The sequence below is a fragment of the Hyaloscypha bicolor genome (assembly GCF_002865645.1).
Source record: "Hyaloscypha bicolor E unplaced genomic scaffold K444scaffold_126, whole genome shotgun sequence".
Classification (NCBI taxonomy): domain Eukaryota; kingdom Fungi; phylum Ascomycota; class Leotiomycetes; order Helotiales; family Hyaloscyphaceae; genus Hyaloscypha; species Hyaloscypha bicolor.
This window is the reverse complement of record NW_020194628.1, coordinates 292,925-303,668: the sequence shown is the minus strand read 5'-3', so window position 1 is coordinate 303,668 and position 10,744 is coordinate 292,925. Positions and strand designations below refer to the sequence as shown.

The 10,744-nt window shown below is 49.2% G+C and overlaps 4 protein-coding genes across 4 annotated transcripts; 1 reads left to right on the top strand and 3 right to left on the bottom strand.

Moving 5' to 3' along the window:
- Nucleotides 1-744: 744 nt before the first annotated feature.
- K444DRAFT_666824 (uncharacterized protein) lies at nt 745-2,624 on the bottom strand (the record flags this gene model as incomplete). Its single annotated transcript, XM_024887225.1, has 5 exons — nt 2,417-2,624; nt 2,120-2,300; nt 1,577-2,006; nt 1,044-1,524; nt 745-977 (listed from the first exon to the last, which is right to left on the bottom strand). The coding sequence occupies exons 1-5, from the start codon at nt 2,481-2,483 to the stop codon at nt 745-747; spliced, it is 1,392 nt and encodes a 463-aa protein (XP_024731762.1). The 5' UTR covers nt 2,484-2,624.
- Nucleotides 2,625-3,224: 600 nt separating this feature from the next.
- Nucleotides 3,225-4,010, top strand: K444DRAFT_696019 (uncharacterized protein; the record flags this gene model as incomplete). Its single annotated transcript, XM_024887899.1, has 1 exon — nt 3,225-4,010. A coding segment is annotated over one exon (315 nt), but the record flags the coding sequence as incomplete, so codon positions are not given.
- Nucleotides 4,011-6,003: 1,993 nt separating this feature from the next.
- K444DRAFT_92357 (uncharacterized protein) lies at nt 6,004-7,595 on the bottom strand. Its single transcript, XM_024888808.1, has 2 exons — nt 6,902-7,595; nt 6,004-6,808 (listed from the first exon to the last, which is right to left on the bottom strand). Exons 1-2 carry the CDS (start codon nt 7,339-7,341, stop codon nt 6,415-6,417), a joined length of 834 nt encoding a protein of 277 aa, XP_024731760.1. The 5' UTR covers nt 7,342-7,595; the 3' UTR covers nt 6,004-6,414.
- A 514-nt stretch (nt 7,596-8,109) lies between these two features.
- On the bottom strand, nt 8,110-9,545 carry K444DRAFT_568733 (Cupredoxin). Its single transcript, XM_024877210.1, has 2 exons — nt 8,890-9,545; nt 8,110-8,832 (listed from the first exon to the last, which is right to left on the bottom strand). Exons 1-2 carry the CDS (start codon nt 9,049-9,051, stop codon nt 8,230-8,232), a joined length of 765 nt encoding a protein of 254 aa, XP_024731759.1. The 5' UTR covers nt 9,052-9,545; the 3' UTR covers nt 8,110-8,229.
- Nucleotides 9,546-10,744: the final 1,199 nt, after the last annotated feature.

The following is a 10,744-nucleotide window of genomic DNA, read 5'->3' as shown; positions in this document are numbered from 1 at the left end:
TTACGTGTGGGATTCCTTGGAGAGTGCCACGCACCAGACCGGGCGCTAGCGCGAGGGATTAGCCGAAAGAGACTAGTGTAAACATCACGTGCTGGCTGAGTCGCGACGTCCGACAGTCGACCTTATCAAATTCTTTTTGCCAGCCCACTTCTCCGCAACTTTCCAAACCAAGATTCTTTCACCGGGTATCTCGTTTGGCAAAACTAATGCACCAATTGCGAAGAAAATGATTGTTGGAAGCCATCCTCCATCATTACCCCTAAGTCAGTGGCTCTCGTCCGGGAGGATGAGGCTTCCAACATCTGCCGCTGCTTCCGGAGAATCCCTCTTCGTATTTCGCAATTAATTCACGCTTGCTTCTCAAGTCTGAAGTGATATTCTTGGATTGCTAAATCATGGATTTGAGCAATTCAAGATGCCAAGTTCTCAGATTAATACACCCTCATCACATCATTTTCTTCCTCCTGTGGCCCAACCTTTGAGAAGGACCTCGTGCTATTCAAAATCGAGCATTCTCCAAATCGCGAACCAGAAGTCCCCGTTCTCGTCATTTGTTGTTCACCGCTGGTCCCAAATATGTTCGGAAATACTTGTAGGAAACCTCTGACCGAGGGCTTTTATTTGTGGCAAATGCGACTTGGTGCCGCGGGGAACTTTCCCTATTTCACGCAACTCTCAATTAGGTGCAAATCTTGAAGTTGAGGCTACTATAGACGGCAATATTTGGCATATCAAATGACCTTTTCACCCCAGTGGGACTTCCTCTCTCCCGATCCAAACCCTCTTCACATTTTTGGTACCTGCGATGTCGTCCGCCGGGTTCCCACCGACAAGGACCATATCTGCTCTCTTCCCAACAGTAATCGCCCCTCTATCGCTCAACCGAAACCATTCTGCTGTCAAGCTTGTTGCAGCTCTCAGAGCCTCCTCGTTCGACAATCTAGCATCGACGAGGAGTTCCAACTCGCGATGAAGAGCTTCGCCATGCTTTACCGCAGCCATGAGCGACTAATTTGCATCGATTCCAGCCAGAATAGGCACACCAGCTTTGTGTATTCGGGTGACTGACTCTTTTGCCGCGGAATATTTCAAGCCAGGAAACACTTTTCCATTCGCCATCGTCCCCTCCATGACAAGAGTGGGAACACAAACCCTCCCTTCCTCCTTCATCAACTTCGTAGCAGCATCTTCAAGTGGGATGTCCAACGGGACATGAGTAACGATATCCACCTTTCCTTCCTGCGCCATCTCGAGCGCTCCATTCCTAGCCGCATGGGCCACAGTCAACATCCCACGTTTCCGGGCCTCAATGATTGCGTCTCGGTCAGTCTCGAGGGTATCGATCAGCGCCGTGGCGAGAGTAATCTCCGTGGTTATGCTCTCGGCCATTGCTAAATTGATCTCGGTTCGCGGGTCCAGGAGATCCAGGTTCGGGGCGGTATGGTGGAGATGGTCCCTGGTGGGATGGCCCGGGACGTTGCTGGCCGTCAAGGCCATTGGGAGCGGGTACCGGCGTTGGTATTTCTTCGGACGGTCCGTCACGGAAGCGTGACAGGAACCGGAGGAAGCTGTCCACCTGGCTCATTAAGGATTTCTGGGAATGGATGATTTCTAGGGCACGGTCATTGGCGACTTGGCGTCTGCCCGCATCCATTCCTCGTAGGATACCGCGGGCTTCCCTAAAATCGGCGTCGGTGAGGTGTGTCTGGAGGTGGGGAAAGCCATTGCGTTGGATCTCATCATATAGTCGGGCAATTACGGCAGCATCCTGTTTCCAAGCGTTCTTGGTATAGCGAATATCGTTATTGGGGGATTGAGCCCACGGGGCCTCGTATGGTAGTAAAGGTGGTGATGGTCGGAGCCAGACCGGGTTGGTATCCTCAGCTACCCCGGGGTTTTGCCAATCAATCCGCTTTTGGAAGCAAGCAGAGACAGTACCGGTAGCTTCTGTGACCGCTACGGCCGCTCGCGACTTCCTGACTCTGACCAGGCACATCAGCCACGACCTTGATATAATCGGCACCTCATGCTACCCTATCTTCCACGAAGCGGATAGCTGCTTGAGGGATGTCAATCAAGCTTGCTTTGGAAACTCCCGGGAATCGGGATGAATGCTCACTGTGCTGGTTGCGAAGGTCCCGGTGAAGCGGCATCTGCCATTACAGAGCTGCTACGGAGCGAGTCTTGCACAGGACCAGTGAAGTGACCCATGTCTAGGGCTGTGGTCACACCTGCCTTGGCTAGTTGGAAAAGGAGGCGAGACACTTTCTCAATGTCATCGTCGAGATGGACGTGGCAATCTATGAGGCCGGGGAGGAGAGTCAGCTCTGTACCATCGATAACCTTTGCATCGAATCTATCTCCAGAAGGACTGATGCTGGTGATGAGGCCGTTTTCGGTGGTGACGGGCACTGACGGCGAGGCCCCCTGTGGAGAGAGCTGCCGTCGAAAACGAGGGCTTTGGTGATTACTGTTTTATCCATGACTCCGAGTACGAAATGATGAGGGAAACCGAAGAGGCGCAAGGAAACTTGAGAAGTCAAAATAACGATAAAACTTGGTGGCCTTGAGGAGGAATTGTGGAAGACTTGAGTCGAGGGAGGCGGCCAAGGGAGTCACGACGCCCACTTATACCTTGGAAGTCCACACCTCAACGAAGCTCCCGAAAGGCATTGATCGACCATCATACCAGGTAATAGTCACGCCCACCAGCAGCATCGATAATTGCAGACAACTCCTTGAAGAATTCTCGAACCTGATAGGACGGACAGGGTTGCTCGCCCATTGCTCCCTATTCAATTTAGCGCCGACCGGCCCTGAAACGCACCTCTTCCCGACAATCCCTGACTTTCTCATCGACTTGTACCCGCTCCCCAAGCAAAAGAACATGGTAAACATCGCTGGGAGGTCAAGAGGCTGCTCAACCTCCCGCCGACGTCGAGTCAAATGTGGTACGTATGGGGACGCTCTCCGTTCATTGGACAAAAGTCTAGACTAATCACCCACCAGATAAGAAGCGCCCTATTTGCAATCGCTGTGAAAGACTTGGCTTCGAATGCAGCGGCCCGAAAGGGGTTGCCTTTATTGACCACAGAAAGAGCTTGAAGTCCTTACGGTCTGGGAAAGGCTAGACTAGTGCTGTGACGACATATGCTTTAGCTAGCACACTTCCTCTTCTACTCTCAGCGAGTCTGAAAGGCTTTGAAGTCCAAACCTACACCTTCTACGCAAAAGAGTACCTACTACGCGGGGGCTCTGTCGATACTGCATTGCAGAACCTCCAACTTAGCGACCTATGCGCCTCTGTCCAGAGCAAGAGCGGCGCCCATCTCCTCCATCTAACCATCCTCAGCCTTGCAACAATATTCTTTGGCACGCGGCATAGAAATACTTCAATCACCACCCCTGGCTATCTCCTGCACGGAATAGCTCTCAAACAGCTCAACACCGCCCTTTCAGATCCTCAATGCCAGTTTCGAGATGACGTCCTTCATTCCGCCATGTCGTTGGTTCTTCTGGAAGCTTTTGTACCCACCTGAAGGAATTATTATCTCAAGCGTACAGATGGCCTCGAAAGGTTACTTGGGCTGCGAGGGCCGGGTATGCTTTGTTCTCCGGGATCCTTTTTGATATTCAAAGCGGTGCGGAAAATGATAATCCTTGCGTCCATCAGCAGAAGGAAACCATCACTCCTAGCGAGAGGAGCAAACCCCCTTTTTCGACACTCCTCATCTTTCAGAGCCCCGCCGCTTCAACAACACTAATGCTATACAACACGTCTCTTATTTATATCCTTCAACCCTTACATCACTGGCACCAGCACCTCCTGGAGTCCTGTCTGGCGAACACTCCCTCACTTAGGTCATCCTAACACTCCCTCACTCAGGTCATCCTAACACTCCTCTCAGTCGTACTCATACAGGATACCCAGCAATGAAGCGCTACGCAGCACTAGAGATCTGCCTCTCCATACTATACTATCAATCCCGCAAATCCAGTTGGGATTTGCGGGATTGATTGACCATTGCGCACTTGGCTGGACAGACTGTGTTCATGGCCTTTGGCGGAAGCGGCTCTTTGGGAGGGGAATGAATGGTGCATCTACTTAACGTGGGAAGGGGTGAAGTGTTTGCCAGGGGTCTGTGGACTGATTGATAGGAACAATTTTGTCTCCCTCAGCCTTGGGAGGTCACTTCGTCCTTAATCAACGTCCAAGGTATTCCTGCAAGTCCACGCAAGAGCGCCGTATCCGTATATCAAAGACCACCACGGGATTTCCTTTTACACAAAATAATTCCCGGACCTTTTATCCATTCTCTGCAGTAGATCAATTGAGAAAGCGGCGAATGAGTCGACCCCCCCGCGCCCCCTCTTCGACTTTCCTTCTTGGGACGTTGGAATAGGCTCGGATAAACTCTCATCTCAAAACATGCACATAATTCTCTCGCTCATTGCCAAGACTCACCCGTAAACAGCAATTCTGCATGGACGACGTTCTCATATACGACACAGCTTGGAAACGCCAAGACACCGCGTACCTCGTCTCCTCAGTGCTCGCCTCTGGTTTCCTCGCCCTCGACACCTCAGCCCAACCCAGCCAAAGCACTACCAGGAAAACCTAGTCGGAGAATCTCTCCGCGCCTTCCTTTCCATCCTCCCAATAACTCTTCAAGACCTATTTGTATACCCCCATCCCCAAGGTCAGATTAGCAATTTACAAAAACAGATAACTAACACCACTACATCAGATCCAAACCAAATTCACTCGCCCAACAGCACAGGACCCACCCTATTGCCCCTACTCCCTTGATGCTTCACTAGAAACACAAATCCACATTTCGCTCGCCTCTTCCCTGCAAAGCCTGCGGCACTCCTCTGACCCATCTGTTTCGTACCTCGACGCCCTTTTGCTGCATTCCCCGTACCCGGGTTTCTCAACCATCTTAGAAGCGTGGACCGCCTTCTCTCCACGCATGTCCCGTCTAAAATGCGTAGGCTGCGGATAACTAATATATCACTTTCCCCGCTCTTCAAAGACGGTATGATGCCGTGGACGTGAATCCAAGTTTCGTGCAAATTAGATTTGTGCCTGAGATGTGGTATGTAAAGAAGATGAAAAAAAAAATTGTAGAGAGAAGGGGATTCAATTCCAGGCGTATCGAGTGTGGAAAGGGAATCAAAGGTTGCTCGAAGGTGCAGTTGTGAGGAGGAGGATGAATGAGGAGGTTGGGATAGGTAGGGAGGGAGATGGCACCGTTGCTTTTGTTGGTGGGCTTGGGGATAAAGGTTGTTAATGGGCCGAAGGGGGCGGAGCTTATGAAAGCGGATGTGGATGGGTTGGGACGGTGGAAAGGGTGGGTGGGAAGAGGAGGGAAGAGAGAGATGTGGGAGGGGTATATGAGGGGCTTTGAAGGGGAGATGCAGGATAGCATCAAGTTGCCGTCTGAGATTGCAGTTAAAGAGCCCTAGCAATCTTATTATGCCTAAGAGAAAGCGCTTTGAAGTTGCCAGAGCATGGTGATCACGTGATTAGAGGTGCATCGAGGTCGAGGCTTCGGTCTTGGGTTCGCGGCAAATACTGAACAGTCCGTTACTAGGGGCTCAATGATAGATAACCTAGGCTGCGGGAGCTGCGTTTCCAAATGAGCACTTGTCGTCACACCGCCAACTCTGCAGCTATGTGATGATGGAAAGGGAGCTTTTATCCAGTGGGAAGTGCAGACTCAGACAAGACTCACACGATACGGCACCGCTAATAATATGTATTTAAAGCAGTGAGATTATATGGGGTGCGTAAACGGAGCTCAATACCAGCCACTGTTCCACCGTTTGTACGGCCGTATACCATCCTACATAGTACTCACCGGCGAGGGCAACCTTTCGGGGCTTGGGGGAGGCCTTGGCTGATAGGAGGCTTGTGCGGGAAAGGCTTCCATTCTGGCAGCATGATGTGTCTCATAGGTGGCAGAAGCCGGGCCAGAAGTGATAGGAGCCCAGCCGACGATCTTGTTCCCCGATAAGATTGGGCCAAGGGATAAAACAGCTGCGTGGGAGGGGATGTATGCGGAAAGAGCGAATGGTATTGATACGATTAAAAGGGTAGAGAAGCTGTCGAACCCTGCTTCAGTCTTCACCTCTTCTGCGATGGCTGGCATATCTCGAAGCCATGAAGCGAATAGATGTTTGATATCGTCGCTGGGTCGGAACGTCTCTCCTAAGCGCACAGCAAATGCTAATCGGGGAAACCCTTCCGTGGATCGGAAATTGAGTTTACTGGTTTCCTGAGCTAGGCCAGTATTCAGGATACTCCCCGACACCAAATCGGGTGGCAGTGGTTCCGTGCCATCAGTTTCTATTTGAATGGGACGTACATCCGCGGAAGGTGGCAATGGCTGCACTGAAAGTTGAATGCTCCTAGGTCTCATAGTATCTTGTGTTAAGACCAGGTGAATAGGAGCAGGGTGTCTCTCCCAATGTCGACCATCTTCCGTTCTCATCGTCGGCAGCCTGCTTTGCGTTCGGAGAAACACATTTTTGTACAGCTTCCCACACTAAACGAGCGCGGGGGCTCAAGAGTTGCAATTCAACAACCAGCGCGTTTGTGAGAGAGTATTCCCCGACCCCATTTGCTGTTTGATTCCAGACACAAGCCGTTATGATCTCAGTGACTCCGCTCCCCTTGGAGGTATTCGCCGTGCCAGAAGCACAACAGTCGAGTAAGATCAGGGCATCGTTAGGTGATTCTTCGATAAAGCTTTGAATTGCCCCCCATTTGACCATGAGGCATCTGGAATTCTTCTTTCGCCGACTGGAATGGATCAAAATTAGTATTCGTAATGTGGCATTTCTCAAGCTGGGAACTAAACATCTTCAAAAATAGGTATTAAAACCGCAATCTTACCTCGTCAATGCCAAAGCTCTTGTATCCAGGAGTCTCGCATGTCCTGCATAATAAACAATCTTCAGCTGAGAATTGCTGTCATTCCTCGGTTCAACGAACCTCATCACTTTCGTAGCCAGCTCAAAGTGACAGTTCTCATCTGGAATTTTCCACTGCTCAACGTTATAATGATAGCAATCTTTGATGACGTTTACCAATTTCTGGACCTCCAAAGATACAGGGAGCAGAGGATCTTCATCGGCCCGGCTAAGCATGAGCACAGACACCTTCTCATACCTAGATGTCTTGTCATTGGGAAGCACTGCGTTTGCTGCAATTTGAAGACTTTTTGAGAATGTCTGAAGGTCGGTGTGGTAGGTCCATCGATCAATATCTTCCATAGTTCGAGGCGTTGAAGCGAAAGTCTGGGAGGTAGCTAAACTGTTCACTGTCGTTGTCATGGGGTTCTTTACTAGATGTTGATGGGTCGTCGTCCCCTCCTTTGGTCTCACTCTCCGGGCTCAAGTTTTACTTGAACAGATCTTTTGCTTTGAGACTCTCTCCTTTTGCGATGGGCTGAGCACTACTCTTCTCTTGACTGATGAGCTTTCGGAAGAGCCTCGTGCTAACCTCGTGTCGTCGCGGTTCAGGGTTGTCACTCGTCGATGGCACACCTCGCGTCCATCCCCAAAACTTTCTCCAATCTGGCATCCTGCAGGTAGTTCGCTTTGAAGATTCTTACGGGAATTAGCTAGATGGTAGATATAGCCTTCTTTGCGGTTCTGCCTTGGAGAAGCGGTGCTGCAGAACAGTGCGATGGCATGCAAGGTTTCGACAATGTTGGACTTCTGGATATCGGGGCGGGATTCAAGGTCATAAAGAACCTTTCGGAAACAATTTTCAGGACGAAGAAGAGAGAAAAGTGTGGAGCCTGATTTTGTAGAAGGGATCCTGGTGTCGGTGACGAAAATGGAAACATCGTCCCAGCCGTACCCTAGTTTCAGTCACACCAATCACGTCAACGCCCTTGAGAAATTCCAACGGCGGTACAAGAAATACATATTGCAAGGCCATCGACGCCGTAAAGAGAACGGGTGTCTCTTCTGCTCGAAAATCATTAGCAGTTTGCTGATCCGATAAACTTTTAATCTTGATCACGTGATGAGGAATAAGCCACTCGACTTACGCAGGCAAAAAATTGTGAGGATGACGAAAAGGCTAGCAATGGTGAAAAACCAGAGTGTATTAGATATCCGACCTTAATGTTCACAATCTAAACAAAATATAGCGCCTTCATGTCAAACCCCGGCCTAGATCGAGCTCCTACCATGTAAAAACCTACAAGACACCTACAACATAGCCAGAGCGCCAAGCATCATCGCGCCGACCATGGCACCATTAGCAGTCAGTGCCGTCGCAGCACCCGGCTGGGCCGTCGTGCTCACACTCGTGGAGCCGGCTCCGGAGCTCTTAGTCGGCGAGCTTCCTGACACGCCGGACGTAGAAACTTGCTGAGTGGCATCGGTAGTATATGTAGTTCCATAAGCGGTCGCATAAGTGGTAGCATACGTGCTTCCGTCCCTCGTCACTGTTGTGGTAACAGTGGTTGCAATGCTAGTTGTGACACCCGTTCCTTTTCCTTTCACTGCCAAGATACCTCCGAGCGGTACGGTGTTAGGTGGTGAGGTGGAGTCTGTAGCGTTGCTGGCTTTCAATGTGAATGCTGCGAGCGTGTTGCCCGTCGCTGGGGCGTTGATCGAAGCTACCATGCCCGACTGGCAATGGGACTTAACGGTCTGTGCGCAGTAGATCCAAATCGGCTTGGTGTCGTTGACAACGATTGTGAAGGTCTCGCTGGATTCGGAGGAGTTTGTGGGGATGAAGGTGGAGAAGAAACCGCCTGCGAGAGGATGGCAGGGATCGGCGAAGGAGGATTGGGTTACGGAGTGGTTCTGGGAGAGGATTAGTTTATGTACGAGGTGAGAAGATGGAAAGGGAGGGGGGCGTACTTTGGGGAAGAAAGAGAACTCGATAGAGTCGCCGACGTTGGCTTTGATGTCGTTGGGCACGAATGTGAGGGCACCACCCTTGCCGACTTGCACGGGGATGGTGATGGCAGCTTGTGCGAGAGCAGCAGAGGCAGCGGCGAGGTGAGCCGTTGAGAAATACATGTTGACTTGAGATCTTCAAGAGAGTGTTGTTGAAATATGCGAGGTACGGCTTGAATAAAGACGGAAGGAGAGAGATATTAAGGTATAAATGGGATGCTGATGCGACGAAAGGAAAAGGATCTAATTCCCAGGACCTTCGCCTACCTTTATATCTTTGCCGCGCAGACAGGAAATGGGTGTTGCCAGGAGGTGGTGGTACAGAAAAATCCTTCTATATTAGAGTGCAGTCGCATCTTGCACAGCCGGCTGGTTGTGGCTTGCAGGGCAGTAGGGCAATTGGGCAGGTGTTTTGGATTTGACGATTGCTTACAGTGCCACCGGAATCAATAAAGTTGACGCCATTCAGTCAGCGCAGCCGACTATCGTCTCCAGAATAGAAGAATGGAGTAATCTGCATCATCCTCACCAAAATATCGTTGCTTCGTCTCATGTCGTGGCAGAATTGATCGTTGAATAATGCAAATAATCGGTGTTGTTGTTGATGTAGGAGCTCGGACGCCGGAAGACGGAACATCTAATTTGATCTTGAAACAAGCGGAAATAGATCGGCTAATAATAAAACCCGCGCGCTTAATTTGGCCCCTGTTGATGCGGCCGCTCGAATGCTTCCTCGGCAATCCACCGCCAATGGCCTAGTCAACTTCACGCACAACTAAGACAAATCAGCCTCTACCGCCTGCCTAAAAGATCGAGAAGCTCCAACGGGCTTCGCCGCCCTGGACGCCCCTTCCCAGGATCCCCAGTGCTTGAAGGGGAAATCTCAAGCCACAATGGGTATATCACGTGCTATCTGACGCCTCAACTCTGCTTCGTTGGCAGCTCTTCACGGCTTGTAATCCGCCTGGAGCTCCTGAATGGGTGAAATTGACCAGGGAGACCCATAGGAACAGCCATCCGGCGTCACGGAAGTCCACTTGCCGGGACGTGGCTCCCTGGCCTTTGCTCAGTGGCTCAGCCTTCACGCTTCTCCGGCTCTTCGCGACGCCGGGCTACGGTTCGTTCGCAAAGCAGATTTGGATGGTGTGAAGCTTGATTTCTGTGCCACGTTTTCTGCGGGACATCTCGCTCTTTTGCTCCAATAGAACACCCTTCTTGCTTCAAGCGATATCCCCAGCCTCGCCGAGCGTAACTTGACCCCAGCTTCTCAGTTATATATAACGAGACCCGTGGCGTTGAAGTCCAAAATAATAGTGGAGAAGCAGGTGCCTCGGTATTTACTATTAGCTCCAAATCCTGCCGTAAAGTTATAATTTAACTGGTAGCTTAATCTAGAAATATTATACTATAAAAATAGCAAAATTATATAATTTAAGGCTTGAATATATAATAATATAATATAATCTACTCTATATAATTATATTAATATTATTTCTTTACTAAGCTTAAATAGGGAACTCTAGCTAATAAAAGCTTTAAATAAGAATATTAGAATTTATATTTAATTTATATTTAAAATAAATATAATAGATATTTTATAACTTAATTATAATATAATTATATCGGATTTAAATTTAAAGCTAAAAAGAAAAGAAAAAAGAAATAATAATAATAAATAAATAAATATACCCAAAACTATTAAAATACTAAGCTTGATTTAAATCTTAGCTAAAATTAATTTATAATATTTATATAATATTTATTATTATAACTTTAATTATTTTTTGGTATAAATTATAATATTATTATTAATATA

Bases quoted from the DNA above. Each gene is read 5' to 3' on its own strand.
- K444DRAFT_92357 (XM_024888808.1), bottom strand. From the start codon at position 7,341: ATGACAACGACAGTGAACAGTTTAGCTACCTCCCAGACTTTCGCTTCA. The intron at 6,809-6,901 runs GTAAGATTGCGG...GATCCATTCCAG, and splicing joins AGAGCTTTGGCATTGACGAG to TCGGCGAAAGAAGAATTCCA.
- K444DRAFT_568733 (XM_024877210.1), bottom strand. From the start codon at position 9,051: ATGTATTTCTCAACGGCTCACCTCGCCGCTGCCTCTGCTGCTCTCGCA. The intron at 8,833-8,889 runs GTACGCCCCCCT...ATCCTCTCCCAG, and splicing joins AGTTCTCTTTCTTCCCCAAA to AACCACTCCGTAACCCAATC.